The sequence below is a fragment of the Glycine max genome, chromosome 2 (assembly GCF_000004515.6).
Source record: "Glycine max cultivar Williams 82 chromosome 2, Glycine_max_v4.0, whole genome shotgun sequence".
NCBI lineage: Eukaryota > Viridiplantae > Streptophyta > Magnoliopsida > Fabales > Fabaceae > Glycine > Glycine max.
Genome location: NC_016089.4, coordinates 49,590,002 through 49,608,092, shown reverse-complemented (window position 1 = coordinate 49,608,092; position 18,091 = coordinate 49,590,002). Strand labels below are relative to the sequence as shown.

The 18,091-nt window shown below is 33.1% G+C and overlaps 3 protein-coding genes across 3 annotated transcripts; 1 reads left to right on the top strand and 2 right to left on the bottom strand.

Annotated features, from left to right (window-relative positions):
• Positions 1-1,358: 1,358 nt before the first annotated feature.
• LOC100820134 (uncharacterized) lies at positions 1,359-4,427 on the bottom strand. Its single transcript, XM_006575652.4, has 2 exons — positions 2,373-4,427; positions 1,359-1,965 (listed from the first exon to the last, which is right to left on the bottom strand). Exons 1-2 carry the CDS (start codon positions 4,128-4,130, stop codon positions 1,855-1,857), a joined length of 1,869 nt encoding a protein of 622 aa, XP_006575715.1. The 5' UTR covers positions 4,131-4,427; the 3' UTR covers positions 1,359-1,854.
• Positions 4,428-5,401: 974 nt separating this feature from the next.
• On the bottom strand, positions 5,402-9,432 carry LOC100783094 (ABC transporter G family member 26). Its single transcript, XM_003519592.5, has 9 exons — positions 9,087-9,432; positions 8,367-8,656; positions 8,078-8,233; positions 7,782-7,965; positions 7,394-7,672; positions 7,027-7,311; positions 6,644-6,928; positions 6,460-6,567; positions 5,402-5,818 (listed from the first exon to the last, which is right to left on the bottom strand). The coding sequence occupies exons 1-9, from the start codon at positions 9,294-9,296 to the stop codon at positions 5,552-5,554; spliced, it is 2,064 nt and encodes a 687-aa protein (XP_003519640.2). The 5' UTR covers positions 9,297-9,432; the 3' UTR covers positions 5,402-5,551.
• A 4,010-nt stretch (positions 9,433-13,442) lies between these two features.
• Positions 13,443-16,643, top strand: LOC100782555 (nucleotide-sugar uncharacterized transporter 2). The gene is made up of 7 exons (XM_003519591.5): positions 13,443-13,648; positions 14,667-14,818; positions 14,900-15,108; positions 15,189-15,282; positions 15,428-15,594; positions 15,910-16,080; positions 16,187-16,643. The coding sequence occupies exons 1-7, from the start codon at positions 13,573-13,575 to the stop codon at positions 16,446-16,448; spliced, it is 1,131 nt and encodes a 376-aa protein (XP_003519639.1). The 5' UTR covers positions 13,443-13,572; the 3' UTR covers positions 16,449-16,643.
• Positions 16,644-18,091: the final 1,448 nt, after the last annotated feature.

Below are 18,091 nucleotides of genomic sequence, written 5' to 3'. Positions count from 1 at the left end.
AATCAATTTTTAATAAAAAGTGCTATTTACGTTAAGCATATATTTTTTTACGAAAGATTTTATTAATTATATTCCAAAGACCTACTAAATTAAAATAAATTATGTAACTAAATTATCTTTTATGACTAGTAGTTAATAATATCACAAAATAATTTATCAGTAGTAGAAAGAGAAGAAAAAGATAAATAATGTCTATAATATTTTTTAAGAAAATTAATATAATGTTATTGATACTTTTTTATTGACAAACATTAATTATTAATTTATTAATTTTTATAAAAGAGATTCAATTCATGACTTTTTCCTATTTCTCTTTCTTAATCATTCAACTTATCATGTTATATTGACACTAATTTGTCAAAATATGAAAGAATCATTTAGTTCATTTAATTTTTGAAATGAAAACATATATAAATATTATTTATTTTTCTTCATTAAATTGTAAAATATATCATATTTATAACATGTATAAATTATAACATATATCCTACTTATGTAATTATAACTTTTATTATATTTTATATTATATTGTTTTTATATGAAAACATGTCCAAATATCCTATTTACATAATTCTTAATTTTTAAAAAATTGTAGCGTATATTTTTAACCCGCACAACACATGGATGGATATCAAGTTTAAATTCAATTTAGCCATTATGCAAAAACAAAATCAATTTAATCCTTACTTGTAACTATGTCCTCACTGTTTGCTACATTTATATCATCATTTATTGGAATTACAACAAATTCAAACGTAGTAACTAAAATGTATCAAAATTAAATTCTTTTATGTAAAAACAAATATTTTTTATTAACAAATCGTTGATTCGTTTGATATAGCTCAATTGTTTGTTTCACTTTGCCTATTCTATTCTATTATTGAATTTTTCTCTTTTCAGTGGAAAAGAAACCAAGTGTGTTGTTTGCAATAAATATTCGGATTAGAGAGAGAATGGCCAATATCTTGATATAACTCAATTGTTAAAACAATGAACGTGCAACAAGAGGATAATATGCGATGCAAAGCTTCCGCTACAAACTATTTTACCAATATTGATAGGAAATTTGTGCATCTATATCAGACAAAATTATATATGGTAAAGTGTGGGGCTGGTGGGTCAATACTATCAAGTGGCTTAGTGGAAGTGGTGAGCTAAGATATAAGACTGAGTTATGGGATTTGGGATGCATTATGCTACAACAGAGATTTATGAGGGCATGGGTAATCTTCAGTTGCACAAGGGCTACTTTTTACCGGTGGATTAAATTGGACACATTTTGTTCAATTTAATAATTTTTATATTAATAAAGTGTTTGCTTATAAAAAAAAAACAAATAAGATGGATTCAAACTCATTAGTAATACGTCTGCCTCCTTTTTTTTCTTTCCCCTTCCTATTCAGTCTCTTGTATCTCTTAAAACCCACTTCAGTACAATGAGTTTTCCCTTGGAAGAAAGAAAAGGCAGTAGCTGAAAGTCTGAAACTCATCTCAATGGCTATGTCCAAGAAAATAGCATGAAATTTTGCACCGAACAACCTCACATGTCTTTTTCTTTTATTTTATAATATTTTTCCTCTGGTACAAAGAACACATTAATTGAAGGACTAGATGTGCACCTATCAAACACAGCCACCGAGTGAAAATATGTGACCCCTAAAATGGAGGAAAAAGAAGAGGCAGACAAAATCCTATCTTATCAATCACAGTAATTAAATGATATAGATAAGAAGAATAGTTACAAACAAATGGCGAGCCTAGACAAGCTCCACTGATAGAATGACAAAGAACAATGTAGTGGCAGACATCTTCAACTGCAAATATATACTTACAGTCATAAATACAAATAGAAACCTAATTTGCCTTCTCCTTTACCTTGTCATCAGGTTCGTCCAAAACAAATTCAGCATATAAATCCTTCAGAGCAATCATGACTGTAGTTATCAATGGCCCCAAAATAGCTCCCTGTGGAACAACAGAATCCTTCAGCAATGTTATGGAATACAAGGAAAGTGCATCCATATATACAACATATAAGCTGAACCACACTTGAGCTACTACACCTATACATTGGATCCCACATGCTCACACACAACATTTACAAAAGCAGACAACCATTTCAAATGAAGTTGTGCAAGCAAGCTAGTCTAAATTCTAGAATAAATACAGGTAGGAAATTTTATGTTAATCTGAAAAATGACAGAGACTATTACTAGTTCAAATTGAGTATATGAGAAGAGTAAATAGTCTATGTACTGATAAATAAGTTTATTAATTTTTACAATTAAATAATATACCTCTATGAGAGGGGATAAAAATTAAACACTAAAGAAAAATATCATAACACCAAAACATGGAGGGTAACAATTTACCTCTAGAGCTGATGGAAACAAAGCCATTCCCCCAATGATGCTCAGTCCAGCAAGATATGCACTGTGTCCAGGCACATCTTGAAGAATTTCAGTTGCACCATAATCCATGAGGGAGAGGTGAGCAACAGACAAGAAAATGGCCACTACGTATCTGCCTTCTAGCACTAGCTGTATTGCTGCTGGAATTGTTGCAAGCCAAGATGGAAATATTGGTAGCAAAGGGCTAAGGAAGGCAATGACAGTTGACACATACAAGAAATGTATTCTGTACAGCCTAAACAAAAGCCAAGTCAGGCACCCTTGGAAGAATGCAATCTCAGCAGTGGCCAAAAGAACTCCTGAAATTGCCTTATCCAACACCTCAACACACCTGACCCTAGCCGAGTCGGACAATGGAACCATGTGCATCCCTTGTTCTGTTACCCCACCTGACTCTGATGTGATAAGATAATACAAAACCCAGAAAAACACCATTGTCTGAGACACAAAATTGAATACCTCCGCAGCACCAGAGACTATGGAATTCAAAATGGAGATCACAAACTTTGCACCACTCCCAAGCACACTTGTACCACTAGCCAAAACACGTTGACCAACATCCATCCCTTTAACCGCATACCCTTTTGCCCTCTCAACCAAATCCTCCCTAGTGATTATAAACTCTTGGAAAAGGGTATCAAGTTCTGCAAAAATTTCCCCCCACTCCCTATTCCTAAGCCTACCCTTCAAACTCAAGAGCTTTTCCGTGTACGGTGAAGGCACCATTAACGAATCTGTTGAAGAAGAGTTAGCACTAGCAGGAGCAGTAATCACAAACTGCTTGATAACCGTCACAAATTCAGTCATATTGTACTGCATTGCCAACCCATCAATCTGATCAGAAACCGTCTCATAGAACTGACTAGTGTGCTTAACCACCATCCCAGCAACATCATTCTCCTCCATCCACTTCTTCAAACCGATTCTGTCAGCGTAATTGTTCTCTTCCACTCGAACCTTGAGCGAAATCACTGCCTCTTTCCCTTCACCGCCAATCTTGTACGAGAAGAATATAACCCCACTCAAGAACCCAACAATCATGCCAACAATCAGCCCGACAGCCACAACTGTTTTCAACCTCTTCAATATCCCTCTAGTGAAAAACGCACCACCAGAGGGGCAGAAAAGTGAGAAATTGAAATCCACATTCTTGGAACTGAAAACAAAGGCTAATCCTAGAAGTGACAAAGACCCAACGGCACCAAGCCTCTCGTAAGCAGCAACAAACACTCCAAAGGACAAGAGCAAACGAAGCACGGTGGAAAACCCGCTACGCTTCTTTGTTGTGTTGTCATTGTCATTCTCAGGCTTTGGCTTTGGCTTCCTGAGAAGGGTTCTGAGAGAAGCTTCACGAATCTCAACAAGGGTAGTAAAGAAGAGCGTGAAGACCGAGAGGGGAAGTGCGAGGAGGGTGTGAAGGAGGCCTAGTTTGAGAGGGTGAGACCAAAAGGAAACGGTGGTTTGGTGAATGAGTCTGAGAGGGATGGAACAGAGAACGGCCCATTGAAGGGGTTTGAGGTACTGCTGAAGGAGTTTGTAGAGAGAGAAGAGGACGAGAATGGCCATGGCGAGGCCGGCGTGGGCCATGGCGATGTAGAGGGCGAGGCGCGCCTGCGCCTGAGACTGAGAGTCGCCGGAGGGGTTGACTTTTTGGTCGGCATTTGACGGCGGCGGCGGAGGATCGGAGGTGGGTTTTCGGAGGGATGCGGATCGGAACATGTCGTGCCACGGTGAGACAGAAGAGGAAATAGTACTTATCAATGTTAATGAATGAATGTGTTATGTTATGTGTGTGCTGGCTAAGGATGTTGTGTCTGTCAGGAGGACTCAGGATTGAATGGCTAATAAAAGAAAGAGATATCATTTTATTTCCAAGTTTTGTGGCAACAAAGTGAACACTGCAGCTTTTTAAACTGAAAGGAAGTGGAACCAACCATGAATCGAAAAAAGATTGAAAAAAAAAAAAAAAAGAGGAAGAATTTGTACTTGGCTTCGGGTCTGTCTTTTGTTGTGTACTTGTGTAGTTGTGTTACATTGCGGCATTGCATTCTTCACGTTGCCCACATAATAAGTCTTCCCAATCTTCATCTTTGATCATAACTAAATTATCAGCTTTCGTGAGCCATTAATTAATTAAGTAATCATTAACAGTTTTATTTTATATTCTTTAATTACTCTACTCACAAACAACATGGTATAATCTTACTGTAAAGTGTACCTTTTTTTTCTTTTGTTGAAAGTAAAAATTTATCCTCTATGTTACTGAAGAATTTAAGATACTAAATTTGAATAAATGTTAATCTAAAAACACATTAATATATATATATATATATATATATATATATATATATATAATATTAAGAGCTTTAGAAAATAAACATATAATTCTTTTTTCTAATAAAAAATGATGAGGAAGTTATTCATAATATAAGAGTATTTTATGGAAAACTTAAATTTTTACTCAACAAATTTAAATTCAGAGGTACCTTTTTATATTTTTTTATTCATTTTAAAAAAAGTTAAAATGTATTTATTTAACCAAAATATTAAAACAAACAGAATTTAGTAAGTCTAATTCAAAATTATTCTATATAATTGAATCTTATCTAATTGATATATCAAAGAATAAATAATTAACTTGATGTTGGATTTTTTTAAGGCTTTAAAGGAGTTGTATGAGTAAAAATCTTGTGTGTATTTCTGTAGTAGAGATGATAATACTAATGTCATTGTGGATTAGGATTATCTAACAATTAAAGTATAATTAATATAATTGATGCTCAATCAAAAAATAGTTTTTAGGGGTGGAATTTGCATCAACCTAAGGGTTTCATCGTTTTTCTAATATCTTCCATAGCAAAATGTGAAAATTACCTTTGGATTTATTGAGAGGGAACGAATAACTAAAAAAACTGATTACAAGAAGAACTAAAATATTTATGTACCATAAAGGCATAAAGAAATAACAATTTATTTTAACTAAAAGGTTGTTAAAGTATGGGGCAACTACTTTGTTTTTTTTCCAGCAACTGTTCATCCTGAAAAGGCAACTAGACACTAGCAATACACACTTTTCTCAAATGTTGCTATTTAGTTGGCAACAACAGAGAAGGGATGTTGTTCATTTCATGAGAGACTGGCTAATTGCAAATGTCAATTCGTCTGCGGAGACAGAAGTAAGCTAAGACGCGGAAGCATAGAGCCATGACTACCAGAACCCATGCTTCAGTTAAGCCTCCTTCCAAGTTTACAGTGTCAAATGATGGTGAACTCTGTAGTGTCCTGCACCCTCCTTCGCTTTCACACTCATATGGTTGCTCTCCTGAATACTGCACTTTTAGAAGAAGTCTGAATCCATAGTACACGAATGACAAATACTTCAACCACTGCATCATCTTCGGTACGTGCTGCAAGCAACACAATCAAGCATTCTGTGAAGGAACGTTTTTTTTTTTTTTTTTTTAATAAAAAATGAGTACAACTCTCTTTAAAGAAAAGAGTCAACATGGATGTGTTGGCATGACAATGCATTAAAGTGTGACTAAGTTTGATCTGTTGCTAAAACAATTAAAATTTAAACTTTAAGTCCATCAATAAAAAGTTATTTGTTATTGGTTTTTTTAAAGTTAAATAGGTCACACATCTTAACTAAAATATTTCACATTTGAATCTTTTCTTTAAAGAGAAAAAAAAATCTTTAAATTTTACTTTAGATTTCACTTTTTATTGGATTGGACCTTGCATGCCACTTTAGTATTTTCACTAAATATGGGATGATAAATTAACCAAAAAAATTTTAAATTTTATTTTAGGTCTCACTTTTTATTAAATTGATCCTGAGTGTCACTTTAATATTTTAACTAAATATGGGATGATAAGTTAACACGGAACCAAAGTTGCACAATTAAAATAGTAGGGAAGAAATTTATGAAAAAATGAAATAAAATTGAGAAACAAAATTTGTGAAATTGAGAAATTAGGGAGACAAAGTTGCAGTTAAGCCTACAAATTACCATGTCTCTACTCCAATTGTGCATAGCATACATACCTGGACATAGTAGCCACCTGTGAGAAGGAATAACATTAGAATCAAAGAAGCAACCATCCCTGCTCTTTGAATGCTCATAACTGCAGCTCCAAATAGTTCTCCTGCCCCCTATTAACAACATTATATTCATTAAAGCTTCAAACAAATAACCCTTTTACTTATTATGAGTCTCAACATAGCTTACTTGACTTGTTATAGCTATTAACCACACCGCGAACAAAGTCAGGAAGAAGCAAGCAACAGTCCTCTTAAATCCGGCCATGAAGTACAAGATTACCATGAAAAAAGTAGGGTAGAAAACATGCGCCACCATGTCACACAGAGTGCTGCTAGCATAGTACACACTCAGTCTATACATGTCTGCTTTCCTTTCTTTCACCAAGTATACCTTTTCAAATGGAAAGACATAGACTGCTCCAAAAATACATGAAGATGTCCAGAATATACAGATATAGAACATTAAACCAACCTGCACCAAAAATAGAACTTCATTCTAATGTTAATGTTGAAGAGATAAGTAGAGCAGCTCAGCCTTGTAAAATGTGAAATCAACATCATGGAAACCACCTGATCTCTAACTTGAGCCTCTGTATTGATAGAAGATTTCCACCAAAGTAAACCCAACAAAAGTGCAATGCCAAGGGCTTGAACTAGTCTTAATTTATCAAAATAGTCCTTGCTTCTTGCTCTGAATGTTCTCTTATAAAGAATAACGAATTGGTCGCACCAACTCACTGTCCAGTCCTTTTTAACCTGAATTGCTAGCTGAAGATGTTCTGGTGTGTTTGCTGCTCCATGATTCTCGCCTTTTTCTTTTGGCTCCAGTGTGTCTTTGTACTTGACTTGTAGATACTAACATAAAATAAAGGAACAATTGTTAAGTAGGAATGAGATCGAACAAGCATATAAGACTTATATAATTCATAAATCTAACGTTGATAACAGCTTTTGAAGAGTCAGCAGATTCTTGATCTTTCAAAATATCTAGTGGAACGCTTATGTTATTCACTTGTCCAGTTGCCAAGTCAAGCAAGAACTCTGCAGGATTCATTGGTATTTCGGGGATGAACCTCAAGGATGAAAAGTACTGCATTGAGTCCTTAGCCTTCCCATAGTAAATGGGATAGCCTTCTGATATCAGAAGAAGTTTGTCAAACATGTGAAAGATTCTGCTGGATGGCTGGTGAATTGTCGTGATTATGGTCCTTCCACCCTTTAGACAAATCAAAAATCAAAAGTATTTTCAGCAAATATTCCAAATTGTGGGGGTTATAGAAATGAAGCATGTTATCAAAATGACAGTTAAATATAGTTACTGATACCTTGGCAAGCCCCTGAAGAGTTAGAAGGAGTCTGTTTGCTGAAGTGGAATCAAGGCCTGAAGTTGGTTCATCAAGTAGCAGCAGTGAAGGATCAACAAGGATTTCATAGCCTATGCTGGTTCGCTTCCTTTCTCCTCCAGATATACCTTTGAGATATCCTCCACCTATTTTTGTGTGGCGGCATCTATGGTTATACAAGAGATTATTTAGAGAAGCAGTTTTATTTCTTTGTTTGGGGGGAACTTATAGCTAATTTAAGCATTCAAAAATCACATATAGACTTGTTCTAAACACACCTTTCAAGGCTTAGATCCTTGACAGTGTTCTCCACTCTAGAATATTTTTGTTGCTTGCTCATATTGCTTGGCAACCTTAAGAATGCAGAGAAGATTAATGTTTCCTCTACTGTAAGTTGTGGGAAAAGTACATCCTCTTGTGTCACAAATCCAATCCTTTAAGTCAGAAAAAGGAAAAAAAATATAAGAAAAAAAACAAACAGAAGAGTACAACATCAGCATATATTTATGTTCTGTTAAAATATCAAAACTCATGACATGGATGCTGATGTCTATGAAACTTTCTAACCTCCTCTTGACAGCTGGATTAAATCGAATATCATTATAAGTTATCTTCCCCTTCACATTGTCAATTAATCTTCCCCCTACAACTCTCAACAAGGTTGTTTTCCCACTACCAGAAGGACCCATCAAAGCAAGAATTTCACCAGGGCCAATGCTTCCTGTGATACTCTTCAAAATTTTCTTGTATCTATCTTCCTCCACGTGGTGTTGGGTGCCTACTTTTGACATCATTGTCTTCACAGGGTTATTGGAAGCCGATTGGCTATCTATTACCCTGAACTCTACATCTTCAAACTGCACATTAACGAGAATTTTGAGAGCAAATGACAGCAATCATAACTACACAATTAAAACACTATTGATGACAACATTCTGACTTATTGAAATCAAATTTTCAATATCAAATGGCAAATCATCAAGATCCTAGATTGCATTGCATGAAGAACAATGATTCTCATAAAAAGAAAAACTTTGCTCTAATGCAATTGAAGAAAAATCATATGGTCCATTATCATCACGTGCCCATGGTCCAGGCCAATTTTCACATAACACATGTAATCGAATTTTATTAACTCTTGTAAATTGAAAAATTCAATTACATGTCACATGAAAATTGGCCGAAACCAATTTATACGTGATGGTCTTGAGCCATACAGTAATTTCTTCTAATGCACGTGGAAAGAAAATCCAAATGAAGTTGTAGAGTTTAGCCATTTTTCTCTACCTTGAGATAAATGGGGAGGGGGGGATCTTGGTTGAAACTTGAATCCTGAACTTTTATGTCAATCTCTGTGTACATATTTGGAAGGTATGCCTGAGACATGAACTCCATGCTGTGACCAAAGCCATTGCTCCCTGCAATCTGCATGGAGCCAATAGATGGAGGTGACATTGACATGTCCTCAATCTCATCTTCTCTTTCCTTCTCCATCATCTTGGATTCTAATGAGAACTTGGTTGAAGCCAAGTAGTCCAACAATATAGTTTGATATATTGTGAGTCAACTGCATCAGACCAAGACCTTGCCTATATATTGAGGCAGAATTTTAGTTGGTGGGCCACATACTTTTCATGTCAAGTTCTTGGTCCATGAAAGGCGTGAATGTTATTCTCACATATCCTTTCAATTCAACCATTATGATTTGTCATAAGAACATGTCAAGAACATGAATAAATTGGCTTGGTAAGTAATTGATCGTTTATGAAATACACTTCTGCATGTCTTCAATCTTATGTCTATCAAATTGATGCAATTCGTATCATTCAAAAAAAAAAAAAAAAGAGAAACAAAAATAGTTCATTCACAATGAATAATAGGCTAAATTATGTGAATGATAACAGTCATGTCCATTATGGCAATGCCATTTTGTAGATTCACTTCTCTTTTTCAAAGTTTGGTGCTTTGAAGATCATCTAATATTTGTCATGTATACTTCTTACTCACACAACACTGATGTGTAAATCTATTTGACGACTCTTTTAGTGTTGTGGGATAGTCAACCGGGATCACAGGTATAATTTGTATACACCTTGTTTTCAGTTCAATCTACTATTGTTTTTAATTATGCTCATTATTGGTATATTAATTTGTGAGATTAATCATGGTCATTGTCTGATTATTTATGCAAACAATTTAATATTATATTTCTAAACATTAAATTTGATTTGTTAACCAAGGCATAAGTTAAGAAATTAAAAATTATTTTTATTAAGAAATTAACATTTATGTCACAAATACATTTTTGGTGTCGTAATTTTGAAGAACAACTATAATTTATTACTTTATTAATTTTTTAACGATCAATAGATAATAAAACTATTCTTAATTTTAGATAATATTAACTTTAATGCACTGTTGAGAGAATTAACAGACAGAGGTGTTTATTAAAGGATTAAAGGGCATTTAATATCATCAAATATCAATCAATTCTCAGCATTAATCAAACTATTTTGCTAGCAGAGACACAGTGGCACACACTATAGTATATCGCGGATCGGTTGTGTTGCGCCCTGTAGCCATTATCCTTAAGCTATAGTTAGCAATACTAAACTTATTTGATCCCTTTACACTTTATATGGACTCCCTTTGTCAACAAAAAAAATGCAGCCAAGACTCAAAACACCACCTTGAACAGAAAACTAGTGGCTGTAGGATATGAATGTGGAATGGTGTTTGGCTATTGTTAATATGAAAGCCTCATCTCAATGGCTCGTAATGGCAGAGCGAGACAGAGAATTCCCTCATTTTACCATTCCTATTTCTAATTATGTTTTAAATGATGAATTTAATATCGGGTATAAGTTTATCATAAATTAAGTCTATAACAGCACTACTTATTCTGATTAATTTTTTCTTTATATATGGCAAATGATTGATTGACTGGATTAACCTTTCATATGAACAACGGAATGAAAACTACCTGACTATCACACACAACACGAATCCATGGACTTACAAGTTGAAAGTAGAAATTGAACAATTTGCACCCTCTCCTGTCTCCACCCTTGGAAAATGAAAAAGAAATGCATTATTACATTATACTAAAGTAACACATTAATAATTTGTTTAGTTTTGAAAAGAAAATAAATAAAAAATGAGATTGAAAAAAAGATTTAAATGATTTTTTATATTGTTTAATATTAAAGTTTTATATAGGTAAAAAAGAAAAAGAAAAATTTATATGATGATACTAGGTTATTTTCAACTTCTGGTTAGTTCTTTCTAAAAATGAATTTCAATTTAGAAATAAAGATAAAAAAATAAATTAAAAGAGATAAATGATTAAGAAAATACAATTATTATACGGAAAAAGATAAAGGAAAAGTCATTTAAGATGGTAAAAAATTATTTTTTTACTAGATATTATGCCAACAATCCCAAAACACCATCCCTTTATCTTTATCCATGTTTTATTAATCATTTATCCCTTTTAATTTATTTTTTTATCTTTATTTTAAATTTAAATTCATAAGTTTCAAAAGAAATTATAAATAATTCAAAATAATCATATATTACAATATAAATATTTATCATAAATACAAACTACAATTTATATAATAAAAAATACTTATTTACTATAAATTCTAATAATAGTATAATTTGTATCCTTCAAAAAATAATATAATTTATATTTTCAAAAGGCTTAAATATGTTTTTCATACTTGAAAAATAGGTCATTTTCATATTAGCACATAAAATTCACTTTCAATCAATTTCGTACCTAAAAAATTTGTATATTTCAATATAGTACGTGTCATTAGTCTCATTTTATTAAGTGATGACGTAGCAGATAAAATGTCACACCATCCCGTCTAATCACTTAACATATAGTCAAATTGAAGTCATGTCATTATTTATTTTTTTAAAAATCCAATTAAAAAAAATGTGACTTCCATTTTCTACTCTTCTCTGCCTGCCTACCTCCCCCGCACCACCCAACGCTACCAACAACGTCCTTGTCGTCACCTTCATTCCCTCCTCTTCCTCCTCATCCTTCACAATCCAGCCCTCAATCCACTCTTGGCCCCGCTGCCTCACCCCATTCATCTTCTTCGACTCTTGTCATGTTCTCCCTTCTCACAATGGGAGACTCCACTAGATACTCGAACCATCGCGATGACCACCAGCTAATCATCCAATCCTCTCCAAAAATCCCATGACCAGCATACATACTCATGATTTGCTCATAAAAGTTGCAAATGAGGGTTTGGTTACTGCTATAGAAAGAATTTTACCCAACTGCAACTCCCAACCCAAAATTGGGTGAGCAATTGATAATACCAAAAAATTCATACCCTAAAACTAAAAAATAAACACAGATTTCACTTCAGAATTATAAGATTGTAGTTTCAAAACCAGAGACCCATTTTCAGCAACAAATCTAACAACCTTCACTCTCTCTACCTTTAACCATAAAAAAAAAACTCAGATCCATTTTGGGAACTACAATTGCCACTAACCCTAACCTAGTTGCAACAATATTTTCAACGCTTGGTCAAACCAACCAGCTCAAAATCGTCAACATTCCAAACCTCGAAATTCATCAAAACTCTAAACCGTTTCCATTTTAGGGACTACAAATGAGCAATAAAATTTCGAGCAAGCATAACAAAAGGCATATACACCAAGGAAAATTGTAATAATGGAAAAGAGGGAGAAGAAGAGAGCAAGGGAGAATGGTGTAACATTGATGTGTTACTGATTAGGCGTTGATGACATGACACTTCGTATGCTATGTCATCACTTAACAGAATGAGACTAACGACACGTATTAGATTGAAACATAAAAATATTTTAATTACGTAGATGACCAAAAATAAATTTTAGGTAATAATTTGAAAACGATTTATTTTTTTAGGTATGATAAAAATTAAACATTTTCAAAATTATTATTTTATATATTTGATTAAATAAAAACAAACATTTATCTCATATAATATATGGAGCAAAATACTGATTTTTTTGGGGGAAGAGAAAAGAAAGTTTGCATCACTTTAAGTACGGTTAATGTTACCAACCAGTTGGTAGGATATCTTCAAATCTGCATTTGGATCAATTAGAGTAAGATGAAACTTCTGCATCAAGTTTAGTGATGATATATATATCTTTATCACAAAAGACGTTGCTGTATCCATGAGATTAGGCAATCTTACCTAAAACTAAAAGAGTGCATAGCGGTAGTTGCTACAAGTGTCTTGACTATTTCCTAATGATATAACAATATTTCATGATGTTACATTAACTTCCCCGTAAATCAACAGTTACATCAATTCCTAGTATACCAGATATCATAGACAGGTGTTGCATGCTAGTACCTTCTTTACCTACAGTTCTTCTAGTAGGCTTGAATTGACAAACACGTGTTGCCAAATTGTTGGCACTCTCATGAAATGCAAAATTCTCTTGGAACACAAAGTAAATTCCCTTCACTTTTCTCTTTTGTCTTTTTCTTTTTTCTTTTCATGTAATTGAAAAGCCCCTCCTTGAAGAATGTCAATTTTCTGTTTCCCCAGAAGCACCTAACATACGTTGATTGTATTTTAAGCAACATGGCCTATTAATTCATATTTATATGACCCTTTTTTTTTTCTCTTTGCCTTTTGGTTTTGGCTTCTTTAATCTAATTGGTATAGAATAGTGTTTTAGAAAGAAGAGTGTCTAGCATTTTGAATAAATATGTGATCCAAGTCCATGAATAGGCCTGATTGTTATGGGGTGGTTGGATTCACTATGGAGAAGAGGACGAAAGTTTATTAAAAGGAAAGACAGTGATGCTGGCGATGCAGGTCTTTCAGAAATATTTCTTAGCTGATTTCAGTGTAACTCAGTTTTATTGCATGCAACCGAGTGATTTTATATCTAATTTGCATAATGTACATCAAACTTTTGTTTTGACCTATGTTCATGCATTGTTTTTCTTTTTCTGGGATTGGCTTGTGAACTTTGTCATGTTCAACTCTTGATGCATAGATCTCTACTATCTTAATCTTACATTAATATTATTTTCCTCTGCCCATTCTGTGGGAAATACTATTTATCGTTTAAGAATCATCGGATACTCCAGTCTTGGCGGTCGTAAATTATAAGTTTGTTACGTTACTTTTTCTTCTCTTTTTTACGTTCATAACCTCTGTAGTTTATGTTATGCTCTATCATGATTGCATCACATGGTTTAACTGATCCTAGAAACTTTCTGAGACCAATTTTTATTTTGAATTGAACTGATACTTCTCTGTTTATTTTTCTGCAACTTTGTTTGATGTTCTCACCATCCAATTTTTAAAAAATGACACTTGAAATGAATGTGAAATAAAAGTATATGATTTGTCTCTAATATTCATCTTGTTTTCATTCTTCCTTCTTTGGCATCTGCCCTGCTGCTCCATTCTTCTTTTTCTGTTGAGTGTTGAGCTATAATGCAGTTCTTTTATTTCCATAGCTGATTAGAACTCAATTTATTTGAGTCTTGTTTAGTAAAATTCTCGTAAGTATTTGTCGGAGAAAAAAGAAAGAAAGAAAAAAGTTTCTCCATTAACTAATTTGTAAAAATTCTCATATTATATTTTTCAAAAGTTGATTTTAACTTTATACGTAAGTTAATTTTGGGCCCTGGAGTAAATATTGGGGACATATTCAATGTTTTCAGGTTTCCCTTTTGCAATGAAATGATTATAAGATATTTTACTCATATTCAATATTACTCATTAATGCCAATATCCTTGTTCCCAATACCAATATAAACTACTAGACTTGGTGTATGCTCTAGCTAATAGCAGTTAGTTCTAATGATTGAAACTATATCAGGTAGAGCACTGGAAGAACTCAGAGCTTCTCTCTACAATGAGATTCGAACCTCAGAAGGAGCCAAGCGTCAACAGCAAAGATATTGTGGACCAGTGGTGGCACTGTCCTTCAATTTTATGGTTGCTGTTGGGATTATCATGGCAAACAAATTGGTCAGTACAATTTGCTTCTCTAGGAATTTCAGCCTATTACCCTTACATGTATATGTACAACTATAACTATGTTGTTAACAGGTGATGGGTAAAGTTGGCTTCAACTTCCCAATTTTCCTGACATTTGTACACTACATCACTGCATGGCTTCTCCTTGCCATTTTCAAGACACTCTCAGTTCTTCCTGTGTCCCCTCCATCTAAAACAACTCCATTCTCTTCTTTATTTGCACTTGGTGTTGTTATGGCCTTTGCCTCTGGCCTTGCAAACACCAGCCTCAAGTATAACAGGTTCATGCACTTGCTTTAGCATCTTTATGATAAAAAAAAGATTTGGAATTTGCTTTTCTCTGACAATCCAACTCTTGCAGTGTTGGTTTCTACCAAATGGCTAAGATTGCTGTTACCCCAACAATTGTTCTTGCGGAGTTCATTCATTTTGGAAAAACCATTGATTTTAAAAAGGTGAATAGTTACTCTTCTTCCCTTCCTTTTCTTTTCTACTCTTTTATAAAGCATTTCACATATCTAAAAAAGGACTATTCCAACCCCCTTCACCCCTCCTTTCTTTGTTTTTTAATGCACTAATCACGTCATTGCAATGATGCAGGTTTTGGCTTTGGCTGTCGTGTCAGCTGGTGTAGCTGTTGCAACTGTAACAGATTTAGAGTTCAATTTATTTGGTGCTCTAATTGCTATTGCATGGATAATCCCAAGTGCCATAAATAAGATTTTGTGGTCTACTTTACAACAGCAAGGCAACTGGACAGCTCTGGCGTAAGTAGTATCAATTTAGAGTGCATTTGGAAGAGTTTATTTGCAACTTATTTGGACTTAACTTACAACATTAATATTTGTATAAGCATTTGAGAGAACTTATAAAAATAGTTTATGATCTGTTCACGATTATAAAAATAACTTACAACTTATATAAAAACGGTTTAGCCTTAATTTTTTATTTGATTATAGAAACAACTTGATAAAATATTTATCCAATAAGTGCTTAATTACACTATTTACTTCAACAATTTCTCCTGGAAACATTATGTTATGACTCGTGAATACAAAGACATGAAACTTTTGTGATTGTAGGTTGATGTGGAAGACAACCCCGATCACAGTTTTCTTCCTCGGGGCATTGATGCCGTGGATAGATCCACCAGGAGTCCTATCCTTCAAGTGGGATGTGAACAACTCAACTGCAGTTTTGGTATCTGCTCTCCTTGGTTTTCTCTTGCAATGGTCAGGGGCATTGGCATTGGGGTGAGACTGCATTCCTCTTCCAACACCATTTTTTGACACATTATGCTATTTTTTCTTAAGGTTAAGATTAGTTAACTAACATCACATTATGAATCTATGATTGCAGGGCCACATCTGCTACAACCCATGTTGTTTTAGGACAGTTTAAAACATGTGTGATTCTGTTGGGAGGGTATCTATTATTTGACTCAGATCCTGGGGTTGTGAGCATTGGTGGTGCGGTTGTTGCTCTCTCTGGGATGTCAGTTTACACATCATTGAATTTGCAAGAGCCTCAGGAAAATACGAAGCCGAAATCAACAAGTGAAGACACCACCTCCACTGCTTCAAATGTAAATAGTGACACTACCACTACCACCATTGTCTGAGTCATATACTAGATGAATCATGAATACAAGAAAATTAGCGAGACTTTATGTATAGACAGATCAGTCACAGTACCTGAAATTTTACTGATTATGACTTATTACTCAACAGATGACATGTCTGATTAAGTTAGAAAAAAAAAAAACGAGCACGATCTTGCAAATGAAAGCGACAAAAAACAGAGTTTCCACGATAAACTTAGCCGCTATTGTACTCAGTTCTCGCAGCACACCGCTATTACTTATTTAGGGAACGTAACAAATCGTTAATTTCGAAGCTTGAATTCATTTTCCCAAAGTCAACTAACACTAAAATCATTACACTATCTAATGTATTTGATATTAGAGTCAGCAATATCCAAACTCTTATCAAATTACACATACGAGTTATTATCAAATTATACATAATCTCACTCTTTTTTATTTTTCTACACTGTATTATTACCCCTTTATATATTTGAAAACGATACATTAATATTTCTTTAAATCTTACACTAACACTCAAAGATGAATGTAATGGTTAAAAAGACAAAAAATACTTATGCAAATACACAAAATCTAAAGGGTATTGTTGTAATTTTCTTTTGATATTAATATTAATATCATAAAACTATTATATGGAGATTTTCTTAATATTTTTAAAAATTTTGTATATCAAATTTAAAATATTAATATTTTGTTTAATAGATGACATACAGATGATAAATTATTATATAATTTTGTTATTAAAAAATATAAATAAAAAGGGAATGCCTAAATTATTAAAATAATTTATATACACAATATAAGCAATAATGTTAGTATTAATTATAATTCAAATTAATATTAACAGTTCAAAACAAATTAAAATATTTTTTTTGTTTTTTAATTCATTTAAATAACACTTAAAAAATTATATAAAAATATTTCAAAATTAACATTAAAAATTATCATTGATATAAAATTGTTTTCTACGTTAATAGAAAATTATTATCTACATAACACAAGTCAGGTTGGTAATAGTATTCAAACTCTTTTTCCTTTTGACGCGCAAAGTCATTACATTTGTGAAATAAACGGTGTCGTAAATACACGTAATAGAATTTTGAGACCTAGTATAAAATTGCACCAAGTATATAATCATAAACTTGCGAGCTAAACATTAAATTACACCGCTGCCTAATGAGCAACAAAATTAACTTCATCCTAACACACCCTCCATGGTACTCAAACTCTCTTAAGAAACAGTTTACTTATTTACACCTTTCATGCCTCTTTCTCAATTTTGCAAATTTCATCTCCCAAATTTTCATACATGAATATGATTCTTCACTACTTTAATTTAACATCTAATATTCAAGTTTCATGAAAATCATGTGTCCTGAAAATAAGTAAAATTTATTTGGTTGGTATCGAAAATATTTAAACAAATTTTTTAGAAATTGAAGAGTTATATAATATTTTTATTAATTATTTTAATTATTTATCACATTAATAAGAATAATATGGTATTTTTACTATGAAATTTTTTTCATGAAAAATTTGTTAAAAAAAAACATTCTCATTATTTCTCAAGAATCTTATTAAAAAAAACGAATACCAAACATCAAAAACTTAAATTTTCATCCCAAAATTTTTAGGAAACTCAAAACTTTTCCCTTACCAAA

Bases quoted from the DNA above. Each gene is read 5' to 3' on its own strand.
- LOC100820134 (XM_006575652.4), bottom strand. From the start codon at position 4,130: ATGTTCCGATCCGCATCCCTCCGAAAACCCACCTCCGATCCTCCGCCG. The intron at 1,966-2,372 runs GTAAATTGTTAC...GTTGTTCCACAG, and splicing joins TGTTTCCATCAGCTCTAGAG to GGAGCTATTTTGGGGCCATT.
- LOC100782555 (XM_003519591.5), top strand. From the start codon at position 13,573: ATGGGGTGGTTGGATTCACTATGGAGAAGAGGACGAAAGTTTATTAAA. The intron at 13,649-14,666 runs GTCTTTCAGAAA...AAACTATATCAG, and splicing joins CAGTGATGCTGGCGATGCAG to GTAGAGCACTGGAAGAACTC. The intron at 14,819-14,899 runs GTCAGTACAATT...TGTTGTTAACAG, and splicing joins TTATCATGGCAAACAAATTG to GTGATGGGTAAAGTTGGCTT.
- LOC100783094 (XM_003519592.5), bottom strand. From the start codon at position 9,296: ATGATGGAGAAGGAAAGAGAAGATGAGATTGAGGACATGTCAATGTCA. The intron at 7,966-8,077 runs GTGTGTTTAGAA...GTATAACCATAG, and splicing joins AAGGATCTAAGCCTTGAAAG to ATGCCGCCACACAAAAATAG. The intron at 6,929-7,026 runs GTGGTTTCCATG...TTTTTGGTGCAG, and splicing joins AGGCTCAAGTTAGAGATCAG to GTTGGTTTAATGTTCTATAT.